The following is a 23387-nucleotide window of genomic DNA, read 5'->3' as shown; positions in this document are numbered from 1 at the left end:
CTCTATAGATGCCTTTAGTACTGCCTGAGATAAAATGAGACAGAGATGCCAGTCCTGTCTGCTAAAAAAGCTGGGGAGCATCATTTTATTCTTTACATTTGTAGCAAAGAAAAGGTTAGGTAAGGTGTTGGGAAGGCTGTTTCAAGCAGTAAGATTATTTAGACTCAGAAACAGACCATCCAGGGAAGTTGCTGAGTCTTCATCACGGATGGTTTTAAGAAAAGAAGAGATTCATGTAGAGGTTGCAATCAACCCTTCCTTAGAACAAAAGACAAGATCCAACATCTTGTAAAGACAATAAGCACTGCTGCATCAGCTGTGCAGACCTCTGAACTGAGCTGCACTTGCAAACTGGTGGTAATGGCTTGGCTGGTGTGGGAGGGAGTAAGGGCTTAGACCAAAGGACTGCCTTGGGGGCTCTGGCCCTGTCTCTGTAGCGCAATATCTTGTCTTGCACAGCTGCCAACAACAAACACATGAGGAACTGAGCGATTACAAAGTGTTCCTTCCCCTGGCATAACCTCCCCACTTCTGGCAAACAGCTGTTGAGAAACTTTCTGAGAAGATTTCATGTGCATCGTTGTGTTTAATAGTTACCAATGGCCTTAGCCTCCAGGAATTTGCTTATGCTCTTGGGTTGAACCATGGCCGTGGGCTCCACAGCTTTGTTTTATGTGGCAAGATTTGGGTTTTTTTGCTGGCAGTTTCTCTGAGCATCCCTGGTTAGTGGTATCTGAGAAATCACACACCCCCCTCCAGGCACGAGTCTACACATCTCCAACAGACCTCCACTTTCAGCACGTGGGGGCATGGAGACTTTAGGAAGAAAGTCAGGCAGGGTTTTGAGCCCAGCGAGAAGCAGAAGCTGCTGCTTTTGCACAGCAGAGGAGTACAGCTGGGCAGCTGCCCCTGGCTAAGCAATAGTGGGCTGAAATTCAGGGGCAGCCCGTTTCCTTAGTGTCTGCAAAAGGAGCAGCCGATCGGCCAGATCTTGCCTCTCCATGGGGCAGTAGCTCCTGCTGAGTCCTTGCCAGGGGTCCTAACACAGCTAGTTACTGAAATCAGCAGGATGGAGCTGACGGGGGGGAAAAAGCGGGTGGTGTGGCATCCGCCTGCCCTGTGCCCTTCCCTCCCTCACACTGGCGGCACCACCAGTGCCTCCTTTCCAGCTAGAGCCAGTGGCCTCATTGCGTCACTCATCCCCATTCCTTTCGGTGTTGTATGCGTTGGAGGTGCAACACCAGAGTCATCTCCCTGAGCCTGCTTGTCTAAACAGTTGGCAGCAGCCACTCAGTGACACTGCAGGGATGATGCTACCTGATGCCAGCATTTGGTTCCTTCTTTGACAGGCATCTTCTTTGCAGCAGACTGTATACATGCTGCAGCCCTAAAGGCTCCCCCGCCAGGGATCTGCATTTCACACCTGCCTTACAGGTACAGGATTACAGCCTCGGTTTGTAAATTAACCCCCTTTGAGTAGAAACATTAGCACTCCAACTTCCCCAGCAATATAAGCAAGGCCCTCACAAGGCTCGCTGCTTGTTCTTAGCAGTTGGAGATAGCACTAGGAGATCCTGCAAATGCTGCTCTTGATCTGAGCTGTTAGTGCAGTGCAGTGCATTGAATTTTGAATACAGAAACTACGTGGAGTAGCCTGCTCCTAGGTACATTCCTGTTCTGTATGACAGCCTGTTTGCTGTTATGGTTTTCCTTACAGCTTTCAAGAAGATGCCATTTGTGGGCAGTTAACTGGGTGGGGATGGAAAGAATTGTGACACTTGGTGCTCTCCCCACACAAATGCCAACTTCCATTCAGTTAACTTTGCCCTGAGCACCTTTTTAAAATGTGGTTGGATTTTCCCTCTTTCAGAGTTTTTGCTGGCACTTGTCGCCCTGGAATGGTACTTAATCAATCCCTGTCTGAATTCTCTGTGAGGATAATTGATGTCCATGTCTCCAACGAGCTGAAAATTTTGAGTGTGTCCCCAGCCTTTGACACACAAAGGGACTTTGTTTTCTGCAGTGGATGTTTTTGTCTAACAGGCAAAGAAAGGACCCTGGCTGTAAGGCTTGCAGAGTGGGGTACAGCTGCAGACAAGAGCCTTTCAGCCCAGGGCAGGAGAGGTGAGGTGTCCTTTCTGGATTAAAGCTGAGGACTGACTCCACTGTCTCTGGAGCTCTCCTCATGCAGGCACCAAAGGTGTTGCAGGGGTGTGGGTGTGTTTCCAATCCAAACTGTTTGATCCATCTTTTCCCAGGGTGGTTTCAAGTCACCCTGTCTCAGGAGCACTTTCAGATGTTCTTCCAAATCACGCTGAAGCTTGCTTTGGGATGCAGCAGCCTGGGTATCCACACCTGGGCAGGTGAGATCCTTCAGGCACTGCGAGATCACTGGAGATCCAGAATGGCCACTCTGTGCTGATTTGAACTTCCAGCCCTTTCAATGAGAAGGTAATTAGTCTTCTGAAGAAATGAGTCAGAAGCTCTCGCTACCCCTTTTGAAAGTTTAAACCAGGCTGGTGCTGCTGACATACATGCCTTTGGTGTGTTCAAGTGTCGCAACATCTTCTGAACTGGTAGTGTGACCAGGAATCAAACCGTCATGTGCGAGGTGATGTACATTGTGTTGCGACTACAAAATATCTAGTAATGCCCAATATTTTGCTTTGCAAATTAAAACAAAACAAAACAACAAAAGCACTCCAACCTCTTTTGAAGTAGAAACTGTCTGTGAGTCAGCAGCATGAATGCCTGAGTCTGCACACAGCCTGAGACAACTGTCCACTTCTCATTTATGCTGTTCATCTCAATACATGGTTAATGCTGTAACCTAAAAATAATGCAACACGTAAGGCTGGTGTTGACTTCTGAAGTACTGTTTTTTACAAAGGCTGGTGAACAAACAAACCAGCTCGCTTTTTCCATCCTCTCTGGATGTCCACCTTGTGTGTCCGTGAAGCCAAACAAACCATTTACTAGGAAACCTCCCAAACTTGGACTTTCCCTGAGTTTGACCTGCTATCACATGTGCTCAGCACAAGCAGTTGTGGCACTTTGTGAAAGCATAGGGACAGTCAGGTGAATGGAGTTTGTTAGAAAAATAACTGTCCTGAGGGTCTTGGTCATGGAGGTTCCTTCCTTCTATCACACAGAAATGTGAATTTTGAACAGCCACTGCACTGAAGTGCTGAAGACACCAGAGGGCTCTACTGCGGGATATATGGCTGGATAATCAAAAAACCATCCATAGGATTTTGTTCTCAAGGCATTTTTGATGACCCCCCCTGCCAAAGACTAGCCGGCAGCATGGGCCTCAACTTCTTCCTTGCAGCATGACAGTGCCTCTAGTTCATGTTGCTCCTGTCCTCAGCGCTGCTGCTTTTTATCAGGATACGGTGGTGGTCAGGATTTCTGCTGAAACCCACTGTGCATAGCGCATCTTGTAGAAGGACCAAGGCTATGCTGAGAAACCAGTTTCTGACAGCACTTGACTTCATTTGGAAGGCAACCCCCTCTTGGTGTTTTCAGTGATGTCATAGTTTTCCCCAACCTGTTTGACTTTGAGCCTACCTGTACTTGCGTTTGTGCCTTTCCTGTAGGAAGTTTATGTTGAAGGATTGCCAGGCTTTGCTCACTTGGACGGGGAAATCTCTTACATGACTCGCCTTGTCTGCTCAAGAATTTTGGCCGCCTCTGTTGGCATGATAGAGAAATGTGTTTGCGAGGCTTTTATCCTTAAAGGGATAGAATTTCGCTGGTATTTTACACTTAAAAGGATATAACATTTCTTCAAAACCAGAACACGCAAGCATATACATTCTCAGTCTGTTGCCCGGGATATTAGCCCAGCAGCTCCTAATAACACTAAAGCCTAGCAATGTAAGATTAAAATACATTAGTTTGGGATAAATTGTATATTGCGCAAGGAATCTTAATGCGCCTAGGAAATGCACCTTAAGCTCAATACAAATCTTAACTTGTCAAAGGCTTTGTGATACTTAGGGGGTTAATTTCAAGAATGTCTCAGGGCTTTATTGTATTTGTTTTAATTATTTGGAAATTGGCTTTTCCTGACTCCAGCGACTTCTGGTATCCTCACACGGCAGCGTCTGCTTGCTTTCAAAACACCTTGGCTGTCTCGCCCTGTTCGTGTGTGTGTGCCTGCGCTCCCGTTCATTTACCTACAGCAACATCAGGACACTGCCGGCGTGGAAAACCCGTGAGGGCTGGAGCGGGACTGACGGACGGCAGCGGTGGGTGTCACGGAGACACGCTGCACACCTTGCTGCCCCCAGCCGGGGGGGACGGAGGACGCGATGCGCGGGGACACGGCTGGCCGCGCTCCCCCCGAGCCTCGCCACGCACCCGCCTGCCAGCCCCGCCGGGCCGGCGCCGGATCCGCGCCGCTCCGCTCCGCAGCGAGCCAAGCCCGCGCCGCCGGGACGGACCGCGGGGTCCCGCCTGCGCGGGGGCTGTAGCCGGGCCGGAGCGGGCCGGAGCGGGCCGGGGGCAGCGGGGCCCGCGGGGCAGCGCCCCCCGCCCGCCCCATCGCAGCGCGGCTCCGCACCCCGCGGAGGCGAGGGGAGGTGCGGCCAAGCGCAGGGCGCCGCCCCATTGGCCGCCGGGCGCGATGCTTTGCATGTCTCCGCCTCCGCGCCGGCCCATTGGCCGACAGCTGGAGGCGCTTTGCATGGCCCCGCCCCCCCCCCCCGCCGCCTGGCCGGCGCTGCGCTGCGGTGCGGTGTCGGGCCGGCGGCGCGGCGCAGTGCAGGAGCCGGAGCCACGGCCGGTAGCAGGGCGCGGGCAGCACCGCGGCTTCGCTGGCGTCTGGCGGAGCGGGGCGGCAGCGGGCTGCGGCCGGCGGGTCTCGCCGCGCCCCCTCGCTGTTCTCTTCCCTCCTCCCCGCCGTTCCCGTGAGCCGCTCCCCGCCCGGGTCCCGCGGGTGCAGCATGAAGTGCAGCGATGGCCCGGAGAGGTAAGACGGCGGTGAGGACGCTGGAAGACCTGACGCTGGACTCCGGGTATGGTGGCGCGGCGGACTCGGTGCGCTCCTCCAACTTGTCGCTGTGCTGCTCGGATTCGCACCCCGCGTACCCCTATGGAGGAAGCTGCTGGCCGCACCTAACTGACTCCATGCACAGTCGGCACAACAGCTTCGACACCGTCAACACCGTCCTAGCGGAAGACTCCGAGGTGCTGGACTGCGTGGGGCAGCAGTGCTCCCGGCTCCTGCCCGACCTTGAGGAGGTCCCCTGGAGCCTGGAGGAGGTGGAGGCGCTGCTGCTGCTGCCGCCGCCGCGCCGGGAGCCGCGGGCGCCGGGCGCCGCCGCCGCCGCCAGTCCCGGGAGCCGGGATGCGGCGGCGCGGCTCTCGACGCTGGTGAGCCGGGCGCTGGTGCGCATCGCCCGGGAGGCGCAGCGGCTGAGCCTCCGCTTCGCCAAGTGCACCAAACACGAGGTGCGGAGCGCCATGGAGATCGTCCTGGGCTGGACGCTGTCGGCCCGCTGCACGGCGGCCGCCCTCGGGGCCCTCTCGCTCTACAACATGAGCGGCAGCGGCGGCGACCGCTTCAGCCGCGGCAAGTCGGCGCGCTGCGGGCTGGCCTTCTCCGTGGGCAAGTTCTACCGCTGGATGGTGGACAGCCGCGTGGCCCTGCGCATCCACGAGCACGCCGCCATCTACCTCACCGCCGGCACCGAGAGCCTCTTCCGCGACATCCACGCCCGGGTGCTGGCCGGCCCCGCCGCCCCGCTCCCGCCGCCCGGCCGCCCCCCGGCTGCCGCCGCCGCCCCGGCCGAGAAGGAGAAGGAGGGCGGCGAGGCGCCCCGCTTTACCCTGGAAGCGCTGGAGCAGACGGTCAACAACGACCCCGAGCTCTGGGGCTTGCTGCAGCCCTACCAGCACCTCATCTGCGGCAAGAACGCCAGCGGTGAGTGCGGCCGCGGGGCGGCACCGGGCACCTGTTGCGCCGGGGCGGGACCCCCGCGGCGGGCGGGCCCCCGGGTGCGGGGCGGGCCGCGGCACCTGCCGACGGGGACGGGGACGGCGCCGGGGCGGGCGGGGAGGGAGGGCGGCAGCGCGGCCGCTTTGCCCCTTCCCGGCGGTGCCCGGCCGGGGCGCGGGCAGGGAGCTGCCGAGCATCCCCGTCTGCTCTGCCCGCCCGCGGGTGCGTGTGTGCAGGGGCCGCTGGCGGCGGGGCCGGGGGTGGGCAGCCTTCGGAGCCTCCGCTCTCCACAGGAAATGGCAGAAGCGCAGCTGAGCGCTCGCAGGCGAGATCAAACTTTGTTACATATGCAGTGGTTTGGCCAGAGATTGCGTGGTTGGCGCTGAAATGCAGTCTTTCTGGACAGATTTCATTCATGTTGCTGCTTGTTTACCCAGAGCTTGACACAGATGCAACACGGTGATGCATCAACTTCCTGGGGTTTTTTTTTCTTCTAATTTTTTTTTTTTAAACTAAGAGTCCAGTATTTTTAATGAGCTCTCAAAGTTGACGTTTCTTATTTCAGCTCCCTCTGGCAGGGAAGGGAAAAAGGAACGAGCCGTGTCTCGGGGAGGTAGAATTAAAACCGAGTGGTTTTCTCCTGCCTTCTGCTGAGCATCCGCAGGCGCAAGCAAACACTTTGACTGAGCTTAAATACAAAATACCTGTCAAGCTGAGATGCAAATGTTGGTTTTTATTTTTTTGGGGGGGAGGGCGTACTGGGCGGGACTGGGAGAACAAGGATAACTGGAAGCTTAGATCAGGTCTACAGATAAGCCCAGTTAAGTTGTTATAGCCACAGACGATGCATTACAGCTAATTGTCTATTGTGTTAAGACACCTCTCCTCCCGTGAGAGACCCGACGGAGGGTGCCGAGCAGGAGCAAAAGGCAGATCCTCCTCCCCGGTGTAAATAGATGCGGCTCCGTTATATTCCTCTGGTGGTTTTACTTCAGCCGTGGATGTCCTCCCCAGAGGCTCTGCTGAACGTCCCCTCGAAAGGCATCTGCTGTCAGGGGCGTGTGTTGCAGGACCCTTGCGCTTTGTTCTAGCGCTCCCCAGGAGTGCCAGCCTTGTTTTTTTCCTCGAGTCCTAGTACTGTGCCTGTAGGTTTCAGATGATGGTACTGTGTTGCGTTTCTGACATTGCAGTACTGGCTGTGCAGGCTCCTACGGAGCCTTTCATTTTGTTTTGCAGCTCTAACTCCCTCTGTATCAGCTCGGTGGATTTGAATGAACTTCGTTCTGACCCTCATACATCTCCCTTCCGGGGACACGATTTGGAGTTTGTCTCCATTTTGTTGTTGCTTTACCTGGCAGAGATCTCCTTGCTTAGGCTCAGTCCTGACTCGAGCAAATGGCATTTTTCTAAGATCTTCGAATCAGACCCTAGCAAGTTGTCCATTTTGTTTTGCCTCTCTCCCTGTGTCGTTATGCTTTCTATGCAGATGACTGTAATGTTGTTTTGCTTTTCGGCATCTTATAATACGTACTTTGGCATCCTGCTATATATATTTAGAGTTACAGGTGCAAGCAAGAGTCAGGCCTTCTTGTAATAGAAGCAGTTTTATTGCTGTTTACATTTATTTAGATTTAATCCAAGGGCGTGTTGCATGCTTTTAAGTACTTTTATGGCAACTAAACCAGCCATTATAAACTATTAAACACATTGGCCTGTTTCTTCGCCAATGAGATATGTATCTGTATAGTCCTCACCATTTTGATGTTGGAGTGATCCATGGTTGGTTGCAAATGTTTCCTTCTCAGGCACTTAAAAGGTAGGGATATCTGATGTGAGATTATTTGACCTGCTCGAAACTATTTGGGCAATCTGTGGTAGGATGCTAGGACTGCTAGAAGCTACATCTCTATATAGTGGCGTTAGCCACAAGGTCATCCTCCCTCTGTACTCACTACTTGAAATACCGTGATAAAGCAACTTAATAGGTAGCAGATTTCTCCCATCTCTCTGTACTACTCCAGGAGAAGAGACAGGTCTTGTACTCTGGAGGTTTGATAAATCAGAGTGGCATGTGGATACATGGGCACTGAAATCAGTGGATTTGGTCCATCAGATGTGGATGAGAAGTGGTGGCAGGGTCCTTTCTGGAGGTACCCTGGCCAATATGATCTGATTGAAGGAGGGGGGGAAAGGAAAGCAGTGCAGAAACAGAGCCCTGGTACCACCTTGTCTGCAGGCAGGTTTTGGGAGGGAGAGATGGTGTGTCTCTGGCAGACAAACATCAAACTTTTAATTTCCAGGCTAAATTCAGCACCTTAAATTCTGTCTGGAGAATGAAACAGGCAACCCATGAAGATCACGAGATGCATGTGAGGAACATGAGTTTGTGCATGAATGTAGTCTGAGACTGCTGTAATACAGTTTGTGAACATGAATGTTTGGGAAGATGGTCTTGAGGATCTGTAAGATACAAACCAGCCTTTCAGGGCTTCCCCATCAGCTGTGCAGAGCGTTTCGTGGTTTCAGCTGAGGTTTTTAGCCTGGTGTCATGCCCAGTCATCTTGGAAGCTGCTGAATAACGTAAGTATTGCAAGATAACCACCTCCTTCCTATAAGTGATGGTCATGTGCCTTCAAGACAAAGAAGATGACTGAGCTGGTTCTTTCGGTGGGTGCTTCAGCCTGTGGGGCTTGTCTTGGGTATGTCTGGCCCAAGCTTGGACAGCTGCCTTGATGGGAGCACTGCTCTCCAACAGGTGTCTGCTCGTTCCTTATGTGGGGTTGAAGGCACATGGATGAAGTTGGTGGCACTCCTTAATGCCATGTCTCCTTGATGATAACCTTTTGTGTGGGACAGGGGTAGGGATGACAAAGGAGAAGCAGGCAGTGGTGTTGGAAGCAAGCTGCCTGGAGTGTGCCAGCAGCTGCTGGCATCTTGGCTGAGCATATCCCAGTTACTATATCAGGAAGAATAGACCTTAGAAGCACTCTAAGGTAGTAATCTTTTTTTTTTTTTTTTTTTTTTTTCCCCCCCACTGCACAACCAGAATTTTAATGTCATGGTTGAATGAAAATTAAAAACTTAACGTTTGGGATTTCGTTGGTGCTCAAATGTTTCAATTACGAGCTCCATCTGAACAGCACAGTACACATTTTACATCCTATAACAGTTGCGTGGAGTGTTATTTCCCTTGAAGTAGCGGAAGCAAAATATTGTGTACTCGATGAAAGGCAGTAAAAGCTGGCACCTCTGTGGTTTAAACTATATTATTTTCATTTCTTTATTGCTTATCAAATGCCTACTTTTAGGGCTGAGAGCTGCTTTGAGATGACTGGGAAGTTTCTCCAGGTCTTTGATCCAGCACAAATCATAGGAGAAAGTCCATGTATTTAATTTTCACAGGGGATGCTTGGATGGCAGGTCAAAGCAGCTCGAAGCCACCTGAAGGAGGAGTGGTATTAGACAACACTATATAGAGTTTAGAAAATGGGTTGTTCCCGTTTTAGTCTTGGGTCTCCTTATCTTATGTGGCATGACGTGTGGTGGGAAGGGCAGGGGCCGTAAGGGACACAGCCAGGGAGCAGGGGACTGTGGGGAGGAGGTTTCTGTGGAGCAGCTGGTGTGCACAACTCTGCCTTTTCTGTTTGTGTTCAGCTACTAAAAATAGCTATTTGGAACACAACTGCATCCCCGTGGTTTCTTCCTATTCTTAATATTACTTAGAGGAAGACACAACAACTAGGAAGAAACCCAGGATTAGGTCAGGCTTGGCTGACACGTGTCCGCTAACCTCAGTTTAACCTCAGCCTCTTCCCCTAATCCAGGCGAACTAGAGGGACTCCAAGCAAATGAGCGATACTGATATATTAGCACAGCTTAACCAAATCAGTTAATGCTTTTAAGTTCTGATACATATGTATACATATGTGTGTCTATATAGAGATCATGCCATTCTTTTACTGGCGAGTATCCTGTTATCTGTTTGTTACTTCTCTGCTTTCTGTTGTAATTGAATCATTCAAGATGCCATTACAGCTTTAGGGGCAACGTAAAAATCAATCTAAAACTTATTTCAGCTAGGATGATAGAGGAATATTTGGGTACAAAATGGAATTTCATGCCTTTCTCCTGGGCTTTTTTAATCTGTGGTTTCAAGAACATCCTTCTTTCCCCCCATTACATTTCAATCATATTTTTTACTAGTAAAATACATTTGGAATACAGTTTGAAGTTTCTTATATGCACCTGCATGTTTTACTTAAAGGTCTTTGCTGTTATATTTTTCCCATCTGCTCTTGGGCACTTGAGTCCCTTGCCAAGAGGTTGACATGAGTAGTGGTGCAACAAATTATGTGTATTTTTGCTTGATTCTTTTACCTGACAACCTCCCAGGCAAACTTCCACAGCCTCTCTGAACAAGTTGCGGATTTGTCCCGTCTGGAGAGGGGAGGGAGAGTCACCTGCCCAAAGGGCAGAAGGTTGTGTCCAATTGTGGCTACCAGTGCTGGTGGGAGCTAGGATGGCAGTGGGGGAACTGTGCCGCTTGCCTGGAACGAGGTGGGTTGCTTTAACACCTGGCAGGAGTGGGACAGCTGGTTGCTTAATGCATGTGTGCTTGTTGCTCCGTTGCGTTGTGAGGGTTGAGAAGCAGCAGTGGTGGGACTGGGAAGTAGAGACCCGGTGGGAGGTTGCAGTTTCACTGGCTGACGAAGGTTTGTTTCCCTCTGGACATTTTTATTCATGTAATTTGTTTCAGTGATGAGTATAATGTGAAAAAAAAAAATCCCAGAAATAGTTACACTAGGGACGCCCAGAATAATCGTAAAGCTGATGTATGCAAATATGGTTATTCCCTTTGTCATATTGGAAAGTACCTTAATAACAGTTATAGCCGTGGCCACGCTAGGGAGTTTTAAGGCTGCAGCTACCTTGGTTTCTGATGTAAAAGAGGCTTTGGCATGATGATTGAGAAATACGATTGTATATACAAAGAGCATGTTAGGGGAATAACAGCATAATTTTAGCAGTATATTGAGTTCCTGGCTTTTTTGCTGAATGCTAACAGCTTCATGTAGTCTTTCAGCCCTCCTGTGAGCAGGTGACACAAGGTACAGGTGAGAATTAGGGACAACTTTCTTCCTTACCCTAATGCTACTGTAAATGTTCTCTGTTGTGTAGCTGCTCAAAATTATGTTGAGTAAAAAAGACACCATGGTTAGCATGTTGGCATTTGTGCAGTGTATCAAACCAAGCTGTCACTTATCAGTCGGAAATCTTCCACGTTGCCCAGAGTAGATGCCCAGTGGTGCGCTGGCTGGGGACATCTACAGTCTGAGCCTTTTCCCTGTTGTTCTGGACAGGTATTTTCTGCGCTCTCAGAAGTTAGTGGAAAGCTTTATGGCCTTCTGACATTACCCCTGATGATCAAAGGTGTGAAAGGAGGAAGCTGAGCTCCATTAGATGACACCAGAGGAGAAGACAGCTGTTTGCTGGAGAACGTGGGTGTTGGGAATTAAATCCTCTGCCTGGAGTGATTTCCAGTGGCCAATGTGTAGTGCAAAAAGAACAGAGGCTTCTTTCAGTCAGCTCGCTGAAACTAGCAGCTTCCACGCAAAATAGCTCTGTTGTTGGCCCAGTAGAGGCTATACAGAAAAAGGAAGGAGGGGATGGATGAAGGATGAGGGAGTTCATCAGCAGGATGCGCTCTCTGGCTGTGGGGATGACCAGCAGTAGCGTTGCTGCCATTTGCGTCCCCAAGCAGATTGGCTTTCTGTGCACTTGCAGGAGCCAAGGTGGGTGCTTGGAGCCCGGTGGACTGCTCCATTCTCTTCTTTAACACCCAGTATTAGCATTAGCTGCTGGGCAGAGAAATGAGCAGCTGCTCAGCATTGTGTGCTGTTCCAGTGCTTTAATCTTGCAAATTTCCTGTATGATCTTCATGGGATGCATCAGTGCCTGCTCACTTTCCCAGTCTCCTCCCAGTTTCCAGACTTTGTTGTTGCCTCTCTGTCTCCCTGTGTCTGCCATAGTCCAGCCCTGGCAGTGGTGCCGAACTACCAGTCCCTCTGTCCCAGTGTGGCTCTGTCTGCAGCATGTTTTCCTTTGGCCCAGACATGGAAGGCTTCAGCAAGGCATAAGAAAAAAGTAAGGATGACTTTTCTTCCTTGTCCTGGTTTTCTTCCTGACCAAAAGCAACTTACTGTACCATCTCCATATAAATCTGTAATTATAATTCTTATGCACCTGATAAGTATTTTAGAAGACATCCAGATGGAGTCAGAATTACCTCAGAACTTGCGCAGCCAGCTTAACTTCTGGTTACTTTGCCAGAGGTGTTTGACTGGGCAGTCTGAAAAAACCCAGCCATTATAGAGGACTGTGCCAGCTGAAGCCTCAAATGCAGCTTTCAATCTGTCCTTGCTTTCAGCGATTTCCTACAACAAAGAGTTTCTGTCAGTGGGCTCAGCTTGGCCATATTTGTCTGTCAGCATATAAGCTTCCCATTTTCCTGGAACGTAATACAGCAATCCTCCTGTCGTAGGCTGTGTGTGTAATCTGGTGGTCAGTCGCTCCTTTTGCTTTCTGTAAAGCTACATCTCTCTCCTATAAAAACAGAAGAGAGGAGGCTATTGATGAGTGAAATGAGTCAGTGAGAAGGCAGCTGTGGGCTCGTTTTGGTAGCCGGAGCAAGGGGTGTTTCTGGGAGCAGTTGAAGAACAAGGAGCCACCATCGGTGTGGATCCGTTCAACCGTGTGGATGGGGCACAGGCACTTCATGCTGACACCTTGCCGAGGCTGCAGAGGCTTGCCTTGGTTATTTTAATTAATTTAACCTGTTACACCAAACCGATGCTTTTGAATCATCACAATTCCATACCATGGCAGTTTGTGGGTGAGGAGGGAGTTGCACAGCACAGCTTATGGGATGCAGCCATTTTTTTGGGTTCTGTTCAAGTGGTGCGTGTCATCTGGATGTTTTTTTAATTCTCTTCCATGATTCCTACACCCAATTCATAGTAAGCAGTACCCTTTAAATTGTTCCTGGAAACAGCCCAGGAGGTTTTATAATATGGTATTTTAAGAGGGCTGTTGACATTCTTTGGTAAATCCATGGACAAGCCTGGGGGCTGAAGAGGTGCTTGGGACGCTTAGTTTCCCACAGGGATTCTCTTTGCTCATCACTGATGAGGGAAAGAAATTGGCTTTGGCTTGATTTAGATTTAAACAATACAGAACAGGAATAAAATTAGACCACTCATACCAACAGGCCCCAAGACAGGTGACTGTGTCCCTGCTGAACTGAGCTGGCAGGGGCGGGTAAGGGAGGAAGGACTTGTTCACCCTAGTCAGTCCCAGGCTGTTTAAAAGCACGGTGTTAAATGTGATCTTACTTGTTAAAAAATGTTGGGCCACATTCTGGTCCAGGTGGCTGTCATGCAGACATGGTATAAACCTGCATGCATGGAGCTGTGTGGCTGGCTTGTCCGTGAGCATAACAGATCTGCTTGGTGGGAACTTTGCTGGAGTGGTGCATGGGGACTGGGTTCTTCTTACTGTTGTGCTTAAGGCAGTAATGGATTTTGATACTGGGTTCTTACAAAAGAGATGGAAGCACAGGAGATGGGTATAAGCTCCCCCTTGCCTGGTGGTGTGAAGCAGCTGAAAGCAAAAATGCAGGGAGGGTTCAGTGCTGCAGGATGTGTGGGAGGCGGGATGCTTGCCAGGAGATAGGAGCGTGCAGAAGCGTTGCAGCTGAGCCAGGAGGGATGGGTAATACCTTTGGGTCAGCAAATTCGCAGCCTGCTCCCAGAGCCCTTATGTGGATAGATCTTGCTCATGTGAACAGCACATGGACTTTATGCAGCCTTTAAAGGTATTAGGACAGGCTAGTGAGTGAGCAGGCGAACAGGAACCCCCGAGAAGATTAGAGAAGAGGCCTCTTCAAGGACCGGATTTCTGCCCTCGAGTGCTGTGGAGTAGCACCTGGACCTGTGAGAGTCCGAGGCTTTAAAATTAGTAAAAACACCCTGCTTTTAAATTGCACTGCTATGAAATATTGCTCCCAGGTGGGGGAAGCAAACAGGGCCAGGGCTGCAGCAGAGGTATGGTGAATGCATTTGCATTTTCAAGGCAGTCAAGTAATTGGAGGAAACTTTGCATCCCACAGTGTTTCACAGTTTCTCTGGCCCCATGGTAGTCTTGGATAAACACTGCTGGGCTGTAGTGCCTTTGCTAATATATTGTGTTTGGCTGTGAATGAGGAGCTAAACTTGGGGAGCATCGGCTTTTCCTTATGGAGGGCTGAGCAAGCCTTGCAGGCCCCTCTCTGGGATGTTATCTGGCAGGGATCTGGAAGAATGGAGGTTGTGGGTCTGGCAGCTGTATCCACTGCCCAGGCTGCAGGTGGTCCTCAGGTGAAGCATCTTCAATCCTCTGTCACCTCAGAGCAGAGGATGTGGCCAGTAGCAAGGCGAGCTGCCACTGGGGGAGGCGGGCCAGATGTCCAGGGACTGATGCTGGACTCCCAGCCCTTTGGTGGGAAGTGCTGCCAACAGAAAGGAGACAGATGAGGTTGGAGTCACTTGGGGTACCCACTGAGATGTTTTTTGTAGAGGCTGTTAAGATCTGTTTTTTGTAATACAGAGTCATTTTTTTACATGCCAGCATGTCACAGAAATCAGTTTCACTGAATCATTCAGTGTACGTCTGGGTAGGTAAGGTTATTTTGCTCTGGGCTGCAGTATAGTGAAAAAACTGCTAGGGTCTAGGTGCGGGTACCTCTGATGCTGTTACTTCCTTTGATGCTTATAAAAAGGGTCACAAAACTCAATACTTATGAAAAATTATCCTTGTGCTACTGGTGTTATTTCACTCCACACAAAATGTACTCTAGAGAGGTATGATATGAGGTATGAAACAAGGTATTCCAAAGGTATTGCTAAGCCAAATCCTTTAGTCTTTGCCTGGGCAACGTTCCCACTGATTTTGGTGGTGAGGGCAGCCCCTCAAACGCCAGGATGAGCTCTTGCATTTGGTAACAAATTAAAGAAGCTCTTGAGCCAAAGCTGTAGACCCAGATTTTGCTAAAAATAAGCTTTTTCAAAACTGAAGATCAGAATCAGTACCTTGCTGCAGGTACTTATTCCTAATTTGAAAAGAAAAGAAAAAAAAAAATTTTCTTCCTCTCACTGTTTTACTGGTTCATGGTGTTCAGCTTAAAGACTGCTCAGTGTAGCCTGTAAGCCCTTGCACTAACTGGCTAGCCTATTTCTGCTGGCCCACATAAGAAAAATTCTAAAAATAGTCCAGCAGCGTATGTTTTCAAAAGTAAATTAGATTTTAAAAATAAGACGTTCAGTTTAATTATCTGGCATGTGCTCAGTAAGGAGGAGGGGTTTCAAAATACGCAAGTCCTTTAACATGGAAAAAAATTCCAACCCCAAACAAGCTGTCCCTCAGTAGTTAGGAGCTGTTGTTGCTTTGCTGTTGTGCTTTACCTGTTAATGAGTTTATTATACCACTGTGCTCACAAAAAGTTTTGTGCATCAAATGATTTTGGATAGTGAAAACAGTTCTGTGAGCTGAATGAATGCAGAGGCAGACACCAGCAATGTGCAGGCTATTTTTAATGAAAAATTCCCGCCTCTCTGAATGCATATGGTGCCTTGCCTTCCGTCTTAAAGAGCATGTTTGGTGAACCACAAGTTAGACAAGCAGGAGTAATTTCAGCTATTTTACAGGTTTTAATGGAGGAATGAGATAAGCACCTATCTAATGCAAAGGATGCTGAACTTATGTAGCAATGCTCTTGCAGCCGAAAGCTGGGAGCCAAGGTATGTAAGTCGGTGACGGTGTCTGACCTATATCAGCAGTTAAATTGTGGTGGCTGAATGCTTCTAAAGCAAGATTAAATACAACAGGAGAAAAATACCCTAGCCAAGGCTTATTCCCCCTTAAGCATACAGATAGCCTAATTGATTTTCAGAAAGGATATGGGCTGTCACCTCTCTTCAGCACATAGAAATTGCATATGTGTGGGATAATTGGCAGGTTTTATAAGGAGACTTGCGTTAATGAGAGCTATCAAACCGCCAGAGCAGATGGGGATACTGGTGACTGCCAACTCTGCCTCCTCTCCACTGACCAGGGATGCCAGGGGGAGAGAAGGGCTCAAGTTGGAGCTTGAGGTTGTGGAGAGGCTCAGCACTTATCAGATGGGTGGGGAAACACTGCCTTATCAGGGCTGGTGAGGTTCTATCCAGACGCCTTTAATTACAGACTGTATTGGTGTGAGGCAGGAGCTGGTGAGTCACAAAGTGTTTTCTAAGGTTTGGGGCTGGCCCTGGATGCTCAGGCATTGGCCGCTATCTTCCATTCTGAGCCAGGAGGTGCAGCCATGCCAAGGTTTTCCTTTAGAAGGGGCCCTGCCACCCTTACCTCTGTCACTTTGAGACTGGATGACTCTGATTGCCCTGCCCAGGGCTGTCTGTGCTTTGGGACTGCCTGAGAGTTTACCTGGAGTGCTGCTGCCTGCTTAATAGCTGCTTCCCATGCAAACAGTGCAAACACACCCAAACTGCAAAACTGGCTACAAAGCTAGTTGCTGCGCAGAGTTAGACCTGTACCATCGAAAGGAGCTGCAAGGCTCACGGGTGGCTTGTGCAATCCGTGTTGCAGACTCCTGACAGTGCTGCCGTGACATCCCCGGCTGAAGTGAGAGGGTGGTGTGGGCACACTGGGCTTGTTAGGGTTGGGATTCACACCTTTTGTGGCCTGGTAGGGTCTGAGTTGGATGAGCCCATGGAAAAACATCCATTTTGGTGTTAAGGACAGTGTTTAAGGGAAGAAGGGTGGAGAAAATGAGGACTTTGTAGGTTCCTTTTTCTCTTGATTGTGGCTTGAGAAGCATCACAGGTGTGGGTTCTGATCTGGTTCCGTGTGAAGGTTCACAGTGGTTCGGAGTGCTGCTGGCATTGCACTGATACACTGAAATAGTTGTTGATATTTAATCACATGGGTGTTGGCTGTGGCATAAGGAAAAATGAGAACAATTCAGCACCTGTTAAAACATCCTCTGAGCCTGGAGTAATTAGTCCAGTTTCAGTAGCCTCGTTTTCAGAAAAAGAAGGAATAGAGCAAACAGCAGAAAAGATAATGAAAGTCGAGGGGGCCCAAGGGCAGTATTTCAGTATGGCGATAGTCAACTAGAGTGGCATTATTTGGTCCAGAAGGAGGGCACCAGGGGAAGCTGTAGTTGTACCGTGCAACAGAGCGAGTGGCAAAGCAGGAACTGATCAGCTGTATAATTTTTTCAGAGAGCCAGGATGCAAGAAGATCAAATGAAACTGAAAGAGTAAATCTAAAATAACTAAAGAGCTCTCTCCTTTTCACAATGTACTGGGGCTTTGTGGAGCTGACTACTGCAGGGAGTGACTGTGAAACAGTGTGCTGGGGTTATGCATGTGAAGGAGACTGTTTCTGAAGATTTTATTAATACTCTGTCATATATTAATAATTGCAGAGAAGTATTGTTTCATGTTTTAGCTCAAGCTTCGCTTGGACAGCCTTCCCAGGCATTGCACAAGATGTGGCGGGTGTTCCTGGCCTTCCTCTGTGCTGCAGAACCATTTGCTGCTGACTGGGCGCTCTGCAAGCTGAGGCTCCTTCCTGCAGTCCTGTTCATACGTATAAACTGTGTTTCTTTCAGTAGTCCTGCAAATGAGTAAGAGCCACAGCACTGCAGGATCTACTGTTCTGAGCTCCATTCATGATAACTTCTCTAGGTTTTCTTTGGCAGTTCTGACACTGGCAAATCTTCCTTCCCTGGCTCTCGTATGTGCTCTCTGCATTAGAAGTGGTGACTCTTCAGATATAGCTGCTTTCCCCCCCCAACTTCAAAGAAGTTCAGTATTTACGTAAGTGGCTTGCTAATTTACTGCATTCTTGCTTAATCTCTCTTGAATGCCTTTCTGAAAATAGATTGTCCAGATGAGGTAAAAATATTCACTGTTGAAGCAGAGTATTTAGAAAGAGCTGTAATTTTGAGCTGTATCAAATAGAAACCCAAGCATTTGCATTTGATTAAGGGCAGGTGTTTAACTTTTTGCACAGCTGTTTTTTAGATTGTTAAGTGGAATTTTTGACCTACTGGAAAAAAACCCCTCACTAAATCTGGCTTCAGTGCTGTAGCGCCATGAACTTGGTGTTCACTAGGAAGAAGGATGCAAAGCTTTGTTACACTAGGCTGTTGCATCAATAATGTAATAACGTAATGTCTTGGAGGGAAAATAATAGGCTGTGATGGTGTAACCGGTGTGTTTACTGATACCGTAGCACCATTAATTGCGGCTTTCTTGGAATTAAGTGCTGCAAACAATTTCTGTTAAAAGTGGATGCAGGGCATTTGAGCTTAACCTCCTCCTTGCAAGGAGGCTGGTAGCCTTACTCCATTCCCTTGGGACAATCCACAGAAAAACAAAAATGGGGCTCATTAATTGAAAAAGATGAGAGTGGGTTTCTCCATCCATCGTCTAGTGGCATGCGGGAGGCTGATGCTCTGCTTTCTTAGGCCTGTGTTTTGTGCCTCTCTGATAACTGTGGGGACTGACTGGGGAGAGAATTGCTGTGGAGGGGCTGTGGACTTCAAGGCTTTGCCCCCTTGGGACTGAATAACAGGACCGAGGTCTTGGTGGAGGTCTGTCAACTTTCTAGCAGCACTGAATTTGTCTGAGAGGCTGGTACCCTCTGGGAAGAGTTTGATCTCACTGAGAAAGGCAGCTGGTGATCCCTTGTGTGGTACCCCCCACCCCTTGTGTGAGGACGAGGCCCTGGGGAGGGCTGAGGAAGCCATGAGGCAGGATGGCCTGCTGAGATAGTGACTAGGCTCCATGCTTTATTCAGTTGAGTTGTTATTGTGGCCAGACCCCAGGGGTGAACGGATGAGGAGTGCTTCGCACTCACACTGGGTTTGATAAAAGCTTTTTCCATCGTTGTGTCATTCAGCATGCTCCTGCATCACTTTTCCAATGCCTAACAAAGGTTCAGCTTGCTGCCAGCTTTCCTCTCCTTGGGGGAAAATGGAATAGGCTCTCCTAGATCTTTTGTTTCCACACTTGCAGAAATGCAGTTGTCAGTGGCCATCCCTAGTGCTGTAGTCCTTGGCTGTAGTTGCTTGAAGACTACCCGTGAGCTGGAAGGTTGTGGGGGGCGGTGGATGGACTGGCAGGCATGTGCAATCATGTAAACCTTATTTTCTTAGAAATTAGGTAAGAAATGGAACTCCCCATTTTGCAAGGATTTTGAGAAACAAGTCTGCATGCGCTCATTCATATTTCTTGTAAACTCACTTAAGTCACGCTTGTGTCATGTACAGAGGACACAGACTTAGAGGAACTGCAGCTCCAAATACGGTGGCTTATAGGCACCCAGGAGGATCCTGATGGCTTTGGCAGGCAAAGCTCTCACTGGTTTTCTATCAGTGGGCTCCAAGATGTGTTCTGCTTTCTTTGCTATGTATTGTTGGTGGGGGGGTGGTTGGGGGAGAGGGTGGGTGGATCCAGAATAGGAGGGAATACATTTCTTAAAGCACTTTATAATGCACCTTTGTCCCCACTTTGAGACTGAACGGGATGTTTATGAAGGGATTTTAAGTGACAATTGTCTGTTAGAAGATTTCTTTCCTGTTATAAAATGAAAGAATTCTTCAGTTGTATCTTCTAATTTATTATAAAAGAGCCAAAATGATACATCTAATAATTTCATAACCACACGCTTTCAAAACTGTTTTTATCTGATCCTTTTGCCACAGTGCATAATTGGTTTATACAAAACTAAGTATTTTCTGGTAGCGGGTTACTTGCTTTTTCACATGTATGTAGCAGCTTTGTTTTAAAAAAGACTGTGCCAGGGAGAGGTCAGTTCACAGAAGTGGCAGTATGCATTTAAAAAGTGGGACGCTTTATGTAGCGTAGAGAAGTAGTCATAGGTATCTGTGTGATGTGGACTTGGGACTGGGACTTACTGGGAGGATTCACCATTTCATTACCTGAGAAGAGGAGCTTTCCCTTTCATGGGAATTTGCAGGAATTTTGCTGGTAGCACTTTCTGTTAATAAACATATACCTCATTACCTGAAGATGCAATATACAGATGTTTAGTGTATTGCAGACGACCTGTAGCCATAAGCCCCCAAAGGCACAGCCAACTAATGGTGGTGGAGGGTCCTCCCCCAAGGGAGCAAGGGGGAGCTTATGTGCTTGGGCCACAGGCCAGGCTTATTTTTTTCTTACATTTGCTACATGAATTTGGTGTCAGCTTTCTTCCAAAGAGTACAAAATCATATTATTTTTTTTATTTATAGAGCTGTGTGATTTATACCCTGAGATATGTCCCGGTGGTTTCAAATTACAGAGAAGCATGGAAATACTGGCTGATTTTTCCCTTACCCAGTCCGTAGACTCCAAGCCTAAAACTCAGCAGCTGGTAATGAAAGCAGAATTTAGTCTCATGGCCTCAAGCTTTGCTGTAAACTATTCCTAAATTTCTGCGTCCTAATATCTGATGAGGACACACAGCAATGATCATCCTTAGGCTTATTGTTATTGTGAGAAAAAGCTGCTTCAGTTCCATTTAGGTCAGATATATTATGAGGCAAATCTGGTGGCTGAAGAATGGAAAAGTTCTGTTGAAGTAAATATAGCTCTATGTGTTTTGCTTTTTTTTTTTTTTTTTTAAAAGCTGACCTTATAACACACACACACTTGAAATACCTTGAAATTAACGACTGACGGGGACATTAGCATGTAGTATGTCACAGCATTGGCATGCCACTGCTTTGTGAGGGCAGCTTAAGGGATGCTATCCAGATGTAGCAAATGTGCCACAGCCTGATGCCATCAGGTTGCCTGGTGCCTTCTCCTGGTGAACTTGAGTGATTCTCCATCAGGGAATCATTTCAGGCAGTCTTGCTGCCTCGGGGAGCTGGATAAGCTGTAAGATAGTTGACAATTTGCCTCCGTTTTACATCTGTAAATACGGTGTCGGGAAGCACCACCTCCCTTGAGCATGCACAAACCAGCCTTGTACTTGTGCATGTATTTTAGTCTGGGGATATTGAGGTTTGCTGTCTGTCACCTTTCTGTTCACGCAGGAGAGTACCAATGGGCAGGTGCAGCTGTAGCTACTTATGGTGGTAGTCAGTTTGATGCCTCTCATTTTGGTGTAGCATCAGCTGCCTGACTGTGGGAGCTCTTTTCCCTGACTCTTGGGAAGCTGGAAGGGATGTAAAGCAGGGGTGGGTACTGCCTTCACATATGGAAATGGCACGTCTCCTGGCATGCCCGGCCTGGCTTAATGCCCTGCTCCAGCCCTGGGCGCTGCCAGGTGGAAACCATGTAGAGCTTCTGGGTAGCTGGTCTCCACACATCCCTTTTTCTTAGTTGTGAGTCTGGGGTGGCTGATGGGCCTGTAAGGAGATGCCGTGGTTGGTGTCTAGCTTTCTGTCTCTGTTAGCAGGATGCCCAGCTTTAATGTCTTCAAGGACAGTATCTTGGAAGCCTAGAATGCAAAAGCTTAAGGCTCCACCTTCCTTGCAGAGACAGACCGCTTCTTTCAGCCCCATGCATTGCATAGACAGTCACTTCTGAAGCCTGGCTGTTTCTGAGGACGAGGGTCTCTGGAAGCCTTTGTGCGCAGAGGTGACCTTCGCCGGGAGCCTCGGCTCAGCAGCGCTGGGAGGCTGTCGTGGTCCTGTGGGAGGCTCTTGGGAGGTACGTGAACTCTGAATTTTTTCCGAGACCGCAGCAGGGCCTCTGCACAGCAGCTGATCGCATTCAGAAACTCTGCACCTTTTTATGGCAGCAGAGGGAACCAGAAGGCTTAACGACTCCTGTTGGCTCCTCCAAAAAAGGAAAGAGGGATTTATGTTGTTCTGTAGGCCTTTAAGTAAAAATAACAAAAAGCCAAATAAGTTTTCTGACTTGTACAAAGTGAACGTCTAAACATGGTGGAAACTGAAGGGAGATTTATGCATTGTCTGCCGTCCTGGATATACCCAAGTAATTCCTTGGGAGAAAGTAAGGGTTAAGGAAAGTGGTAAAGAAGGGCAGATCCCTGCAGGAGTAGTGATTGCTGTGCTGTGGGAACGTGGGATGTCGCCTCTAATGTTCTTGCACACGTGTACTGAACCTCTGAAGACACCTGGAATCAGTATAACATTTCAGGCCAAGACATCTAGAAAAAAAGATATAGATAAGGGGGAATAATTTTGCTTCCCTGAGAAGATGCCTTTCGGGTGTCAGGATCAATACCTGTTCCTGAAGCAAAACAAACAAACAGCCTCTTCCCTTGCAATGAATCATTAAGTTGGAAAGTGTGTGTGCCCGTAAGAGGGTACATATGTTTGCATTGCATGGATCTGAATTTGCCTGAGATTTTCATGTCTTCATTTGCATTTGTTTGCTGTCTACTGCGAGGCCCAGCAGCTGGAATTGCATGTGTGTTTAAGAGAAAATGCATCTAGCCAGGAGCACTGTGGAAATTAAGATGTGATTGACCAACTAAATTCAGTTTCAGTGTTGGTTGCTCAGGAACACCGCTGTGAGTAGCTTCCAATACCCGCTCACCTCAAGACCCCTTCAAAATGTGGGTGGCAGATGTCTCTGATCATGTCTTCAGTGGGGCCAGCTGTTGATATGCCTCAAAGAAAAGCACGTGGTTGCTAGCTGCACGGGTTTGGCTAATGATATTTTTGCTGCCCACATTTGAAAACCTGGCTCAGCATCCACTTCTATGGTTTGCAATGTGTTGATGGTACCTGAGGCATGGTGCTGCTCCAGTGCCTTGCAGGGTGTGTGCTGTACGGCTTCAATGGGAACAGTCAGACCTGTCGCAAATACAATTGCCAGCAAATGGTGAGGGTGTACCATGAATCCAGAGTAGTTTTGTCCTTGCACTATTTCAGTGAGGTGCCTGTAATTGCTTCTTTAGTCATCGTAGGTGTCTGTTGGGTTTGTGACCTGTAAGAAAATAAAAGGCAAGCAGGAAGGAGTGAATAATGTTCCTTTGACAAAAGCTCTTGCTAGATTCACGTGTGGAGTGAGCTCTGGAGGCTCCTTCCAGTCCTCCTCTTCTGTGACCCTATGCTGACTGAGCTCTGTGGGAATTAGTTTCCCTCTCTGACTCACTCCTCCTCAAGTCGTGGCTGTATCTTGAGTCTGATAGTCCCATGTTTCTTGTTAGGATGGTGCTGGGCCAAGTACAAGTCTCTGCAGCTGCAGTTTCAGCAGGTGATGCAGTATTAGGTGCTGCCTGCTGCCATCTTCGCTCCTCCCTCATCCGCACCCACAAACTCATGGCTAGGTTCATTTCTGAGACTGAAACACAGGATGGGGGGAACATTTCCACCATATATAATGCAACCACAGTGTATCTGCTGCATAGCTCT

At 48.7% G+C, this 23387-nt stretch overlaps 1 protein-coding gene across 2 annotated transcripts in view; it reads left to right on the top strand.

The window, feature by feature from the left end:
* The first annotated feature begins 4727 nt into the window (after positions 1–4727).
* Positions 4728–23387, top strand: part of ABTB3 (ankyrin repeat and BTB domain containing 3) — a 187781-nt gene continuing 169121 nt past the window's right edge. For both annotated transcript variants that reach the window (XM_055808511.1, XM_055808510.1), the window contains exon 1: positions 4728–5929. In XM_055808511.1, coding sequence (XP_055664486.1) covers positions 4963–5929 — 967 coding nt within the window. In that variant the 5' untranslated portion in view covers positions 4728–4962. The remainder of the gene's footprint in view (positions 5930–23387) is intronic.

This window comes from Falco peregrinus, chromosome 6 (assembly GCF_023634155.1).
Source record: "Falco peregrinus isolate bFalPer1 chromosome 6, bFalPer1.pri, whole genome shotgun sequence".
In the NCBI taxonomy this organism is placed as follows: Eukaryota; Metazoa; Chordata; class Aves; order Falconiformes; family Falconidae; genus Falco; species Falco peregrinus.
This window is presented reverse-complemented; position numbering and strand designations above follow the sequence as displayed.